Raw genomic sequence first — 13,166 nt, forward strand, 5'->3', positions numbered from 1 at the left:
GTGAATACACAGCACCTGACTGAATAATGCAGCACTTTTTTTTTTTGTAGTTTGAGACCATTGGCTGACAGCCTCTTGTATTTTAATTCCCAGTCTAACTTCATTTGAAATAAGTCACATAGCAACTTGTATAGGAAGCATAACTCATTGCTGTTTTGGGACCATTTCTAAAGGATTAGGGAGTTTTGGTGTCAGATTAACTTGACTCGAGATATTATTCAGATCACAAATAGGCAGAGGACTTAAGTCATCCTAAAAGAGAGTGTTTAAAATGGTGATATGATGTCATCAACATTTGGAATTAGTAGCCCACCAAGGCCCAATGGACTAGACCTAGGCCCAGGTAAATACTCGAATTTGCTCGCAGGTGAAGAATTTCCCCAGAATATTGTAACAATTTACTTGAGATTCACTGTAGCCTATTAAACTAGCTTTCCAAACCAAACAACCAGTCTGATATAATGGGTAATGGTTTCAAGATGTGTGCATTTGATTTACTTGCGAGACTGATGACAATGTATGTTCTATCATAGCCCTCTCTGCAAGATAAACAAACTCTTCGCCAAGTTAAGTTATAATTATAAATATTAACCTGATAACTACAAGTCTGAAAATATATTTTCCGGGTAGTTTTTAGTATTTCATACAGCCTATAGCCTACTAGGAAAATAAGTCATTGCGTTTTGCAAAGGCCTGATTTGCTTTTGTGTTGACGATTGTTGTTATTGAAACGTGATGGGTGATGCTCAGATCACAGCTAAACGGTAACCATTATTTTCATCCGCGTTTCTAACCATTGGAGTAGCCTACAATGAATCGTGCTCGCTGAGTAAGGTACTCGTTTAAATCAATGCAGCGACATGGACGTCACATAGCCTAATAACAGTTTAAAGAATCATTGTACTGTTTTCACAGCTGCCTAAACAGGCACCTCTAATGTCCATAATAAATTATTATCAGTAATAAAATCCAGTTTTTAGATTGATCATACAACAATGCCAATAATATACCACACGTCCCATTCGCAAATTGATGCAAATGCACGGTGATGAAAATAACATTCACTTACCTAAACTAGAAACGGTGTCTTGGGAAGGCAAACAACACGCAGTATGAAAGCAAAATGTCTCAGCGATACATGATCGATCACCGGTATACGGTTTTGTTCAAAAAGCTTGCATTCCTTCTTTCCTCGGACAGGGGAAATCTGGAAAAAAAATACCCTCGCCGATGTCTTTCCGCATTTGGAAGCGGTCGTTAGGAAATGTGATGTCATGGCTCTAAAATTGCTCTCGCCTTTCCTCGCTCTCATTGGGGAAGCCAAAATCTGTGTGGTCCTTCAAAACTTGCGATTCACTACAACACTTTAAGGAAGTTAAGCAAATGCATCCAAGGCTAGAACCGTTAGACACTAACAACGTTTATAATAAATTGTTTTGGTTTGGATATTTTCTTAGCAGGTTTTATTTACGTAGGATAATTGCAATTGGCCAAAGACATAGGCTAGGCTACATAGGCTAATTTAATTTTGAGAAGCGGTCATTGTAGGCCATAATGGCACAACTGCCGTTACCAACTGTAGCCTAGTTGGTATTATAATAGCCTACATGGACTAAATGTGTCATGTAAATTTACACCTAGGCCTACCTCGCTGTCCTCACTTCGGAGTGGCCTAAATGTAAACGGTGCAAGAGATGGGACACATTGTATTGACAATAGGCCAAACTCTTGCATCTTTTAATCTTTTGCCAACAAAAAACATTCATCAGCGGATGTGTAATCAACCCCAGACAAATCGGAACATGAGAAGTAAACCACTGATACTAACCAATTCACTTTCACAATTACTGGGTGGCACAGTGCATTTGACTGCAGCTCAAGAGGTTTTAAGTTCAATTTCCTTTTAAACCGACGCTGTGGATGAAAGCGTCTAATAAATGAACACACTGCTATTATGATTTTGACTTGGGGCCTATGCTTTTGTGGTCAAACATTTGTAATAAGAAGGCGCCCTCCTGTGATGAAAAATGGAACAGGACGCATAGCAAAGCTAAAAATGGGCATGAGTGGAAATGAGTTCGCCTACTCCTTCATAGGCTATAAAATTATGTATATTATACCGTTTCAACAAGTCTCAGGCCACAGACACACATAATTCAGAAACTCTGCTTTCCGTAAACAGGACACAGACACTATAGCCTATTCCTGCCCTTCACAGTGGGCCGACGTATGTCTGTCTGTGGTCTATAAATAACTGACCAAAGGGGAAGTGAGAGCATTGTGCTAATACACTGGGATCTACTAACATGATATCATGAAGTTACCAGGTCAGCATGTCACATGGCAAATAGCATGGTGCATGTTTATGTCTGTGAGGAGGGTCTTTGCATAACTGCAAGATAAGCATAGGCCTGTATCGTCTTATTTTTTCTTAAAAATAAAAAAAAGAGTACACGTAGGCCTACTTTGCGTGAAGTAGACTATATTCTGGCCGTAAATCGCCAACGTCTAGCCTACGCATACTGAATGGCTGCCATACGTAAGCCCATACAGCTTTTGTTTGGTGCAAATGTCAAATGTGACGGGTTTGTAAGAGCCGTAGCCACGCGCCGTCTGTCAAGGTAGTTTGCCACTCACGGGATACCAACGCTCAGCCTCCGACTTGCCAAGCATGACGACTACCAACTACGCCAAAGAAAAGCTAGTTCCTCTTTGCCGGGGGTGGCTTTTACATACCTGGGGAGTGAGTTTTATAGGTTCACACCCGTTACACATAGGCCCTACTTTGTGCACGTCTCCCTGGCCCTTAAAGTCTTTGAAATCCCGAGATTTGTTTTTAAACACATTATAAATGTTATAAATATAACTAGGTTACTGCTTAAACACCTTACAAAAACTGTGAACAATGTAGTAGCCTATAATTGTGGAGTTAGACCGTTAAACAGTTTTTCACAATTTAGGCCTATGTGTTTAGGATTTTCTGGGTGGGCTTAAATCATGCGTGATAAGAACTACTAAAATGACAGAAACCATCATTGGAAAAAAATGTATTTGACATGAATTTGATTTTTTTGTTTGGCTCATGTCCCATCCGCTTACATGAGGGGGCGGGACTTACGACCTATACAGCAGCCAACCACCAGGGGGCGAGGGAGATGTTTTAGCTTCAATTTTGAGGAGCTGTCATGCCGTCCATTCTTTTTACAGTCTATACTAGAGAATGTCTGTCTATACTTAGCCGCCGGAGCCACGGATATCGCGAGAAAGATATAACCGCGTTGAACTTCAGTCATGAATAATAAGGTTCATTCGACGTCATGCAGCGCGGGTGTCGTCTGCAGCCGCCCGCAGTCGGCTGCCTTGAAGCTGAGAATGCCATTGGCTGCCTCAGTCAGCCGGGCTGCAGGCGGCTGGCCGGCGCTGCATGAAGTCGAACTTACCTAATATTACACTCCACAATCATACAAGACATTTTGGGACCGTTGCTTAAAATTAACTGGGTTGCTGGGTTAAACCGCTGCTTGTATTAACTGGGATGCAGACTAACCAAGTAGCCTAAATTGCTTTAGGTTCATTTTAAAATAATTAAATTGGTACAACATGGAATGCATACAAAGTTTGTTTCGAACTAGGTTACATAGGCCTAATACAGTATTGATTTTACAAATTGCAGCGGTTGCTGAACGGCTTCTTTGCAAAAAAATATGTTGGACTTCGGAACAACTAGTCATCAAAGTAACTTGAGAAGAAGGGGGGAACTTTCACCATTGTATGCCGTTATAATTGGATAAAAAATCTGCCAATCCTTGACTGTCAACCTAAAAAAACGCATATTTTAGACTAACAAAACAAATGCCTCGCGCCTTTATGTATGGGGTTCTGCTATCTTATGGTTAACATATGTCTATAAAGCCTTTTCTTTGTCGGTCACTTTGACGCGACCATTGCGGGGCGTAATCTACCAACATTTTGACGTCTTGTGGCATGAACCATGAAGTATTGAAGAACGGACGGGCGTGGAGTCAGAATTAAGTGTTGGTACAACGGTACGTATCCGTCTTGTCTTCAGTTGGGCATGATGTATCTTTGTCGTCATTAATATTATCACAACTTCGAACAGTCAATTTTGAAAGGTCAAGCTAGATGAGGGGTTATTAGGCTACAGTTATTCTATATTGGTGGTCATCCTAAAACAGTAAGGAAACAAGGAAAGTCCTTGTATGGACACTGGATGATGATGATGAGCACATTAAAGGTCTAGGAATGCAATAGATTGTTTCATATTCTAAGCAGAAATACCATGTGGTTTAAACAAGAATTGACAGTAAAGCAAAGAGATAGATTTAGATTAATATGAGTTTTCACAGCTGATTGTGTGACAGGTTGCCACTATGTTAAAAGGTCTAGTTTCTGGCATACATCTGTTGTTTTTTGTCTTTTTGTCTTGTAGATTTCTATTTCTCATCTGGCAGACGGGTCCCATTGTCCTTAAGTGGGGGACCCCCCTCCCTTATCATCCTCTCCCCAGCTGTCACCCCCCCCCCCACACACACACACACACACACACACATCAATTTTACCCTTGCATGCCTTGCAACCCAACAACCCCCAAACCTCCTAATACACATCAAGCCCCAATGGCAGATCCATCAATACAATCGCAACCTGGTGGCCAGAACAGTAAGATTATCCAGTTTAAACTGGTGCTACTTGGGGACTCTGCTGTGGGAAAGTCCAGTCTGCTGGTACGGTTTGTCAAAGATCAGTTTCAGGACTTCCAGGAGAGCACAATTGGAGGTACAGAACCACATTCTTAGTTGTGTGCACTTTCCTTCCGAGATTTAGGGAGAAGGTGCAATACTCTTTCTATCTGTCTATGATCGGGTTTACTTTAGCCACTTTATACTCTTCCCACTCTCTTGCAAATTGGGAATAAATTGACCCTACATCCTCTTGCCATCCCATGTTCTCTCTACCCCTTGTCTCAGCTGCCTTTGTGACCCAGATGGTGAGTGTGGATGGTGTCATGGTCAAGTTTGAGATCTGGGACACAGCAGGTCAGGAGCGCTACCACAGCCTGGCACCCATGTACTACAGGGCTGCCCATGCAGCCATAGTTGTCTATGACATCACCAACACAGTATGGAAAACAATTTCATATTTGCATCTAGCATAGTCTCCACACACTCTTAACTTTGCATGCACAGATCCATTATTTCTTAGCAGCAGTTCTAGACAGCTGACTCAGCTTTAAGCAGACTGTCCAGCTGTTTAAGCCTATGGTGTTAACCTTGTTTCTACCGCTAGTCTTCATCCTCTCATTTAAATGTTCTTGCTCTGTATAGGAGACATTTGACAGAGCAAAAAGGTGGGTGACTGAACTCCAAGACCAAGCAAGCCCAAGCATAGTCATTGCCTTAGCTGGCAACAAGGCAGACAAATCTGCCAACAGAGCTGTGGAATACGAGGTGAGTACTCAAATATTCCAATAAACTGGTGGAATATATCTGAAAGTAAATACTTCCAACATAGAGTGTCAATGAGTTTGTCATTGACACAAAACATACAGATCTTTGGTTTTGTGGAATTATTTTCATGCTAGCACTAATAATGCTCCTGCAGGAGGCTCAGGTCTATGCTGCAGACAACAAACTTGTCTTCATGGAAACTTCTGCTAAGACTGCCATGAACATCAGTAATCTATTCCTGGCCATAGGTGAGCAATGCATCATCACACAATCATAATACTCTCTAAACTTTGATCTCTATCCCTCTCTATTGGAAACAGACCAGACCAACTAATAGCTCTATTTTTCACAGAAATTAACAATACATAGACAACATATCTATTCCACAACCAGCATGGTCTTTCTGGACAGGGTGCCCAGACAGCACTAACATGTAATGCCATTATATAAACACCAGAGGGTAGTAATAATCTAATGTTGGAACAGTATGTGGTCTAAGAATTAGCATGTGTCACAGGTAGCTCTAAGAAACATCATTGAGCAACACAAAAATGTATGCCTCAGAAAATATTTTGATCATATCACGATTTATTGCCTTCTAGCCAAGACACTGCCAAAGAATGATCTGACCGGTGGCATAGGGGCTGGTGCTGGTTGTCGAAGACCAAGAGGACAAGGAGATGGAGGAGTCAACCTCAGCCAGTCGACTCAGACCAGCAAAGCCAAGTGCTGTGGAAACTAAGAGATCAAATAATCCAAGGACTAGACCAAGCACAGTAAAATAAGCCATTTCTTAGGAGCAGGCGGGAACATGACAGGTGTGAAAAGTTTTGAAAATTAGAAAAAAATGATTTACGATAAGACTTCAATAGGGGTATCTTAAGTTCCTCAAACAGAAAGGGAAAGCTGCTATGATAAAGTCCTTTTTTAAAAATAGATAAGCCTAATCACACAGCATTCCAACAGTAAGAGGTACAAAGAAATTAAAAGATGTAAGGCTAAATGTGTGTTTGCATTAGATTGTCCATTTTCATCTCAGGTGATTACACATAAATATGTCAAGGGCAACTGTGTCAGCGGTGTGGAAGTTTCTGACAAGGACAATTCCAGAAGGGGCTATGGTGCCGATTAAAAAGTATAATATAAATACAATTATACAAAAAAAGATTTTAAAATAAAAAAAAAGATTTTCGGTTAAGGTCATCCTGGATTATTGGTTTTGGCCCAGAATTTTCATTTTGGTACATCCCTAATTTGTACATACAATATAGACTTGACAAGTTTAATGCATTGATATTCTTTTTCTTCATATAGTCAATATATTTTTAAATTGCACCAAACCAAAACAATGTTTTATAGAGATGAAAGGCTTTTCAATGCCTTTCAATTTGTGTCAGGGTAGCTTTATAATAAATTGCGACATAGAAAATATTTACATCATTACATATTGTTTAGTGTATAACACAATAAACCACTCAAATAAATGATAAACTATTTATCTATTGTATATTATTTTGTTTACTTGATGTTTGTACTGGATATCCCAAACCAACAACACTGACAAACATCCAAACATATGACTGTATAAAATATTTATTCTTTAAAAGAATAGAATCAATTCTAAAAATACATATTACTATTTTGTGTAAATATAATATGCACCTCTGCATTCTTGCTTCATTTTAAAGAACTGTACAGTATTGTGTGAAACTAATATGCCACTTTACAGCATGACATTTCTACAAATCTGGTCAAGTACAAGCCAAAGCTAATTGTGCAAGACTGTTTTTTTGTGCATTTTAAAGCATGCAGCAAAATAGTTTTTGATAAAGATTTATATTTAGATAAAACCATGACATCGAAGAGCATTTATACATGATATATTATACCATAGTTCATCAACTTAGCAATAAATAGCACTGTGTGTTTAAAAAACACACTAATACTATACATTTCTTCCAAAACAGCAGGCAGGCAACACAGAGAATAAAGAAATGCAAAACATTCAGAAAACACAATTATCAAAGTTAAAAAGTATATATTTAAAGTAGCAAATTGTCATTGTAAGTTAAATCCCTTTTAAAACACCCTCTTTAAGACATTGATTATCTGGATATGAAGAAGTAGTAGCTGCTTCTGACTTGATATACACATATACATCAGAAGCACACTAAATACAAAATTGGAATGCTTTGTAACAGGAGGAAAACTCAAGTTCCTGTTAAACATGCATATGTCCAATCAAAATACAGTCACAAGTAAACATGCAGAATGTGCAAGTTTTAAGGTGAAACAACAGATCAATCTCAGCAATGTCAAAATCTCAGGAAGGATTAAAAAAAATATCTTGTGAGAGTTACAAGATTGCAGTGTTCGTGTTATGCCTCCCAAGCCTCACACCTCAGATAACTACATAAACAGAGGACACACTGTACAGCAATATCAGAAAAAAATGAATAGCCATTTCCAAATTCAGTAGTTTCACTGCAACTGAGCAAACATTTGATTGCAAAGTAAGAAAATGCACAGTACCAAAACTCTAAAAGGTACAATAATATGGAATGTTGTCCTTCAAATTAGTGAGTATCTGTCATACACCCACGGCAGCCAGTGTAGACTTAACTGGTTGTATCTTTCAAGTTCTCAATATGTGCTGAGGTGTTCAAGCAAAGGCAAGTCCTTCATGAGGATGAAAATAAACATTCTTGTAAAGGCTAGTGGGATAGTGAAAACATTAGTTTTATTCCCATAGATGGTATCATTTTCACCCTTTTAGTTTTTTCCCTTACTCCATTTTCCCCTTATGTTTTGGGTTGTGTACTATTGTGACTGCTAACTGGCCAGCAGCCAATAATAGTTCTAGGAGCACCGAGACGGCATCAAAGAAAGTATGTGTAACAGACATGCGTTGTGTCCCCAACATATCTGATAACTTTGTGTATGCCTGAGGGATTATCAGCAAGTTAGGACACAAAACAAGGAATCAACAATGTGTATATACAATAATATAATATATATATATATATATATATCCATTAATGCAACTTGTCATGTCATACATGCGATAAAAGAGATGGATTTTGAGAAGTATGTGGACATTTAGTTTAAATGAATTACAAGCCGCATGACAGCTAAAGGCCAAAACACACCAATGTGATAGCTGGCTATAAACTGTGGACTGACAGTTTGGTATGTACACATAGACAGCTGGTACTTTCTAGCTGAATCCATATTTAGAAATGATTTAGATCAAAGGTCAGTTTTGATACAGAGTTCTGCTCATAGGGTTGAAATTGTTAATTCATTAACTCCTTTACAAAGCTTAAAATCTATGTGGACCCACTCAGTTTTAATGCAATTTCGTCAGAAAGTAGGCCTTAAAGTAAGGCACAAAAATAGTGTGAAAGTACTCATATTTGCTTTGGGATGTATCAGGTACTAATTTATGAAAAGGATTTTCATTGGAAGTTTATTTGAAGTTGAGTTAAACTGATTTGCATAAAGTGTTTGAATACAAAACTGTTTGTTTTATGTATGAAGACCTAGCTGGTTCCACTCTGCAAGGAAGCCAAAAACAAACATTTTAAAAAGAGTAAGAACCATCAAGTTGACCTCATGTTAAATTCTGTCAGACCAAAACTAAGTTTGGTGTGTTTTGGCCATAACAGCATTGTTATCAAGCTTTTTTTTTTTTAAGGAGCTAGACCATTAGCTGGTACACCAGGAATTCAGAACAAATGTCACCCTTTTACACTCAATAGGCTGTAAGCCACAAAGAACTTATGACACAATACAAGAGTCATTGGGATTTCTGGCCTCATTGGTTGGATCTCCCTCCTCCTTCTCTACAGTGGGGCAGGCATCATCAATCAGCCCTGTCCCGTTCAGGCCAGAGAACACTGGGAAGACATTCTCCAGCTCAGGTGTGTCAGCAGACGCATCCTCATAGGCGCTAATGCTGTCTGTGTCGTTGTTCCTATCGGGGGAGGCATCTCGCTTGGCCTCTGTTTGGCTTTCTTTGGGGCTCCCGAAAACCCCTTCTTGAGAAGGCGAGCTGCCCACTGCCAGAGACGACATCTGCCCAAAGGTCTTGTTGACCATCCTGTGGAGCTTGCTCAGGGGGCTTTGTCTATCCTCGGTACCCTCCCCCACATCCTCCAAGTCCACCGATGAGCCAAGCTGAGTATCATGGAGAGGTGGGGGGTGGGAGTAACTATCCGTAGACTGTTCCCCCCTCCCCTTCCTTAAGAAGGAGAGCAGTCCAGTGCTGGTCTCCGCAGACAACCCATTCCTCTGAGTGTCTAATGGTATACTTTCCAATCGATTGATTGAAAAAGGTGCATCTTGGGAAGAATCTACCTCCTCGCTTGGTGCATTTCCAATGTTCTCCATTGCTTCCTTTATCATTTGATCTTTCCCTTCATATGCCTTTTGTCTTGCCAGACCCCCCTCCTCTCTGACAAACGTGTAAACCGGAACTGAAGGTATGGTATTTCTCTCCTGCAGAGCAGAAACATGACAATCATGCATTAACAACACAATGTTATGAATGATAATTGAGCACACATTAAGGATTTTTTTTAAATTTTATCAAATTAGGAAGCCAAACGAGCCTTTCTGTTGGGGTGTGACAACATACCCCTATAACAGGTATAGTCTCAACAGCTTCCATGGTTTTGACTGGAACACTTGTACATACTTTAGGTATGGGCAGGTCACATAGCAAGGCCAGTTGTCACCATTTTTGGGGATTGTAACAGGAAACCAGGATCACTAGTACATCTGTCATTAAGTGGTCTGTTAGGCAGGATATTCTTTGGTACAGACCTCAAGGCCATGTTACTGGGAAACAATGGTCTGTTAACAGCCAATATCCTATGACATTACATAACCAAGCCCCTCTGTCCAAGTAAAATGTCTAATCTTTTTCATGGTCTTCTAAAACCCATGTATTTGTAGTTTTTAGGGCAAAGGGGACTCCCTACTACAGACTGAAGACAAAATCAAAGACAGTTGAAATCAAGTGGGAGTTATATGTTACCACATACCATTAGCCAACCCTGGTTATGCTTACACACAGAATGTGCAATAATGCTATTGTTGCTAAATGCATCAAAAACACCTAAATATCTATAAAATGTGTCTATACTTTTAAGACACACATTTACAAACACACATACAGGAGGGTTGATCCGAAACCAAAGTTATTTCCCAGCAGCAGAAACACCTCGCTCTGTCATGCTCAGCAAAGCAAGACTGAACCGAGCTGACACTCCCCCTGACAAACTGAGTTACGTAACCAGAGATGGCATGCACTAACAAGCCATTAGTCAGTCTTCCTGCCCAAAACCAGGAAGCCTGTGCTTGTGTCTCTGTGTATGATTACATAAGCTCTGGTTTCTCATTACCTCTTTTAGTCTCTCCACCTCTTGCATCAGAGAGCTAACCATATCTTCCAACTTCTTCTTTGCCTCTCTTTCTCGCTCCAACTCCTGTTAACACAGAGACACGACAGTGTCAGAAGGGCATTAGAAGAATGCAGTTAAAGAGTGTTAAAACGCCAGATTATTACCAACCTGTGCTTCAACAATTTCTGACTGGGTCATTGTTGAGACTGGCTTTGAGCAGACATTGTAATCAACTAGGGCAGTGTTCTGTGATTATGTTGCTGAAAATGTATCACCCGTTAAGTCAGATGGGTTTGTTCTTTTCTGGACAAACCTGTTTACCTCACAACTAAAGGACCTGTAGAGGGACTTTTTAAACAGGCTTTCAGTAGATGTTAGCATGTTTGGAAATCAGTGGGTTTTTTTTGTGTATGCGTCTGATAGTACCATGGTAGCCTGGCTGGCTTCTCTCTGAGCTTCAGCCAGCATCTCTTCTACCCCTTCTAGAGCGTCCTGCAGAACATCCACCTGGAACAGCAATGTCTCTCGCTGAACCTCCAGCCCACTCAGCTCCTGTACCACTTCCTTGTAGTTTTCCTGCAGTTCTTCCTGCACCACAAACACATAGGATTAATAAATGCTAGCTTTAAATTACCTCCCTGACCTATCTGTTTCAGCTGACTGACAACAGTTCGGTGTGCCTGTATGAGTGAGCAGACATCTCCGGTCACATGAAATCAACATCAGTGGTGAAACCTATTCATGTACAATCTGCACAAGACACACAAAGTAAACAGGTCAAATCTGATTACGTGACATGCACAGGTATATTTGTGGTTAGGTTTATCTGGTTCCTGGGACAATATGTCTACAATAAGGGCACATTCTATTAGGTTGGGGTGCCCTTGCCAAACACTAAGCACAGCTTATCACCATTTCAGGGAATCCTATGATCAGATCCTGCTCCGACTGCTGAAATTAAAAAGAGAGAGGCAGATCACTTCACATGCAAGAGTAGAATTAATTACATGAAATGGGACACAAGACAGCCAATGATGACGTTCCCATTAGTGGCACAACTTCCTGAGTATATGTTACCTGACTTTCACTCTGCCTCTTGAGGGTTCCCCTGGAGTCACTGCGCGTCAGGCGCCTGGTGGAATTCTCTGTCTGACAAAAAAACAAGAGCCCTTTAAGACATGTCTTAATGTTAACAAGGGCATGTTCTATAAGACATAAATAACTTTCCTGTAAAATATTTATTTTTAATTGTGTGGTGCTCACAATCGTAGTCAGCTAGTACCCTACATGACATGTTCAACTGGTCTGGCATGTGCCCCAAAAATCTATAGCCTACTTCAAGCATTTCATACCCATATGACAACACATAATTTCCAGACGTAAAAGACCTGCTCTGAAATTGACGCTTTTTAAAGACGGTAACACGAGAGTAAGCTTTAGATATTCAATACACCTCAACTCAGACACCGATATAAGCATGAGCTTATTAGTAACTGCCTCATTATGTTGCCATTTCCATAATGAATGTCATGGTAAGCTTGTCTCACTGTCCCTTTCAAACGGGTATGCTGCGTAGGCTAGAACATGGCCTTTTTTAACGCATATTCAAGACAGCGATTGGGCAAAGAATACATTTTCTCTTATGTTTTGTAGCTACATTAACAACTTGTGTAAAGGCATTTGCAAGTGAGATAGAGTATTATGGGACGAAGTCGATCGATATCTTTAACGCTGTTAGTTAACTACCGTTCCGCGTTGTGTAATCAATTTAGGCACTTCTGAAGTAGCCTAACTACCTGGCAAGAAACAGGGGCTAAGCTAAGCTAAGCTAATAATAAAGTATTATTTATAGGCTGTAGCCTTTAAGTGCGGTACATTTAGGCTTTCGTGTAAATACGCACTATTTGATAGGGTGGATCAAATTGTCTTAAGTAAAGAAATCAGGCTAGAGAATAGTCCAGACTAGAACACGACTGTAAACAATGTCGACGTGATTTCACGACGTTTACCTCCTTGATAATGTTGCGAAGCGACTCATCCTCGCTTACACCTCGAGAAAGAGTCCGTTTCCTCGGCGAACCAGCTTTTTCAAAGGACCCGGAATGCATTTTTCTATGACAAAGCCTAAAAAATATTTAGCAAATGCCTGATAACTTCATGAAATGAGTAAAACTCAAGACGCGCCCTGTGATGTTTTGTTTAGTGTGTGTAGAGGGCGTAGGTTTGAACTGACGCTCATAGAGTAGGCGGGCGTTGGAGCGTGGGTGGAATGGTCTTGTAGGCCTACAGT

At 40.2% G+C, this 13,166-nt stretch overlaps 3 protein-coding genes across 3 annotated transcripts in view; 1 reads left to right on the top strand and 2 right to left on the bottom strand.

Annotated features, from left to right (window-relative positions):
* Positions 1 to 1,231, bottom strand: part of LOC146272744 (nck-associated protein 5-like) — a 33,660-nt gene extending 32,429 nt beyond the window's left edge. The window contains exon 1 of the mRNA XM_084705990.1: positions 1,070 to 1,231. The gene's annotated coding sequence lies outside the window, so the exon portion shown is untranslated. The remainder of the gene's footprint in view (positions 1 to 1,069) is intronic.
* Positions 1,232 to 3,448: 2,217 nt separating this feature from the next.
* On the top strand, positions 3,449 to 6,952 carry LOC146272745 (ras-related protein Rab-5B-like). Its single transcript, XM_084705398.1, has 6 exons — positions 3,449 to 4,046; positions 4,451 to 4,797; positions 4,989 to 5,140; positions 5,346 to 5,468; positions 5,623 to 5,716; positions 6,071 to 6,952. Exons 2-6 carry the CDS (start codon positions 4,587 to 4,589, stop codon positions 6,208 to 6,210), a joined length of 720 nt encoding a protein of 239 aa, XP_084561524.1. The 5' UTR covers positions 3,449 to 4,046; positions 4,451 to 4,586; the 3' UTR covers positions 6,211 to 6,952.
* Positions 6,953 to 7,045: 93 nt separating this feature from the next.
* LOC146272746 (uncharacterized) lies at positions 7,046 to 13,095 on the bottom strand. The gene is made up of 6 exons (XM_084705395.1): positions 12,886 to 13,095; positions 11,954 to 12,025; positions 11,789 to 11,827; positions 11,303 to 11,464; positions 10,877 to 10,960; positions 7,046 to 9,968 (listed from the first exon to the last, which is right to left on the bottom strand). Exons 1-6 carry the CDS (start codon positions 12,982 to 12,984, stop codon positions 9,249 to 9,251), a joined length of 1,176 nt encoding a protein of 391 aa, XP_084561521.1. The 5' UTR covers positions 12,985 to 13,095; the 3' UTR covers positions 7,046 to 9,248.
* Between the last annotated feature and the right edge of the window lie 71 nt (positions 13,096 to 13,166).

The sequence above is a fragment of the Hypomesus nipponensis genome, chromosome 9 (genome assembly GCF_054491055.1).
Source record: "Hypomesus nipponensis isolate SF chromosome 9, ASM5449105v1, whole genome shotgun sequence".
In the NCBI taxonomy this organism is placed as follows: Eukaryota; Metazoa; Chordata; class Actinopteri; order Osmeriformes; family Osmeridae; genus Hypomesus; species Hypomesus nipponensis.

Bases quoted from the DNA above. Each gene is read 5' to 3' on its own strand.
- LOC146272746 (XM_084705395.1), bottom strand. From the start codon at position 12,984: ATGCATTCCGGGTCCTTTGAAAAAGCTGGTTCGCCGAGGAAACGGACT. The intron at 12,026-12,885 runs GTAAACGTCGTG...TTTTTTTGTCAG, and splicing joins TTCGCAACATTATCAAGGAG to ACAGAGAATTCCACCAGGCG. The intron at 11,828-11,953 runs GTAACATATACT...TTTTAATTTCAG, and splicing joins AGAGGCAGAGTGAAAGTCAG to CAGTCGGAGCAGGATCTGAT.
- LOC146272745 (XM_084705398.1), top strand. From the start codon at position 4,587: ATGCCTTGCAACCCAACAACCCCCAAACCTCCTAATACACATCAAGCC. The intron at 5,141-5,345 runs GTATGGAAAACA...TGCTCTGTATAG, and splicing joins TCTATGACATCACCAACACA to GAGACATTTGACAGAGCAAA. The intron at 5,469-5,622 runs GTGAGTACTCAA...ATGCTCCTGCAG, and splicing joins ACAGAGCTGTGGAATACGAG to GAGGCTCAGGTCTATGCTGC.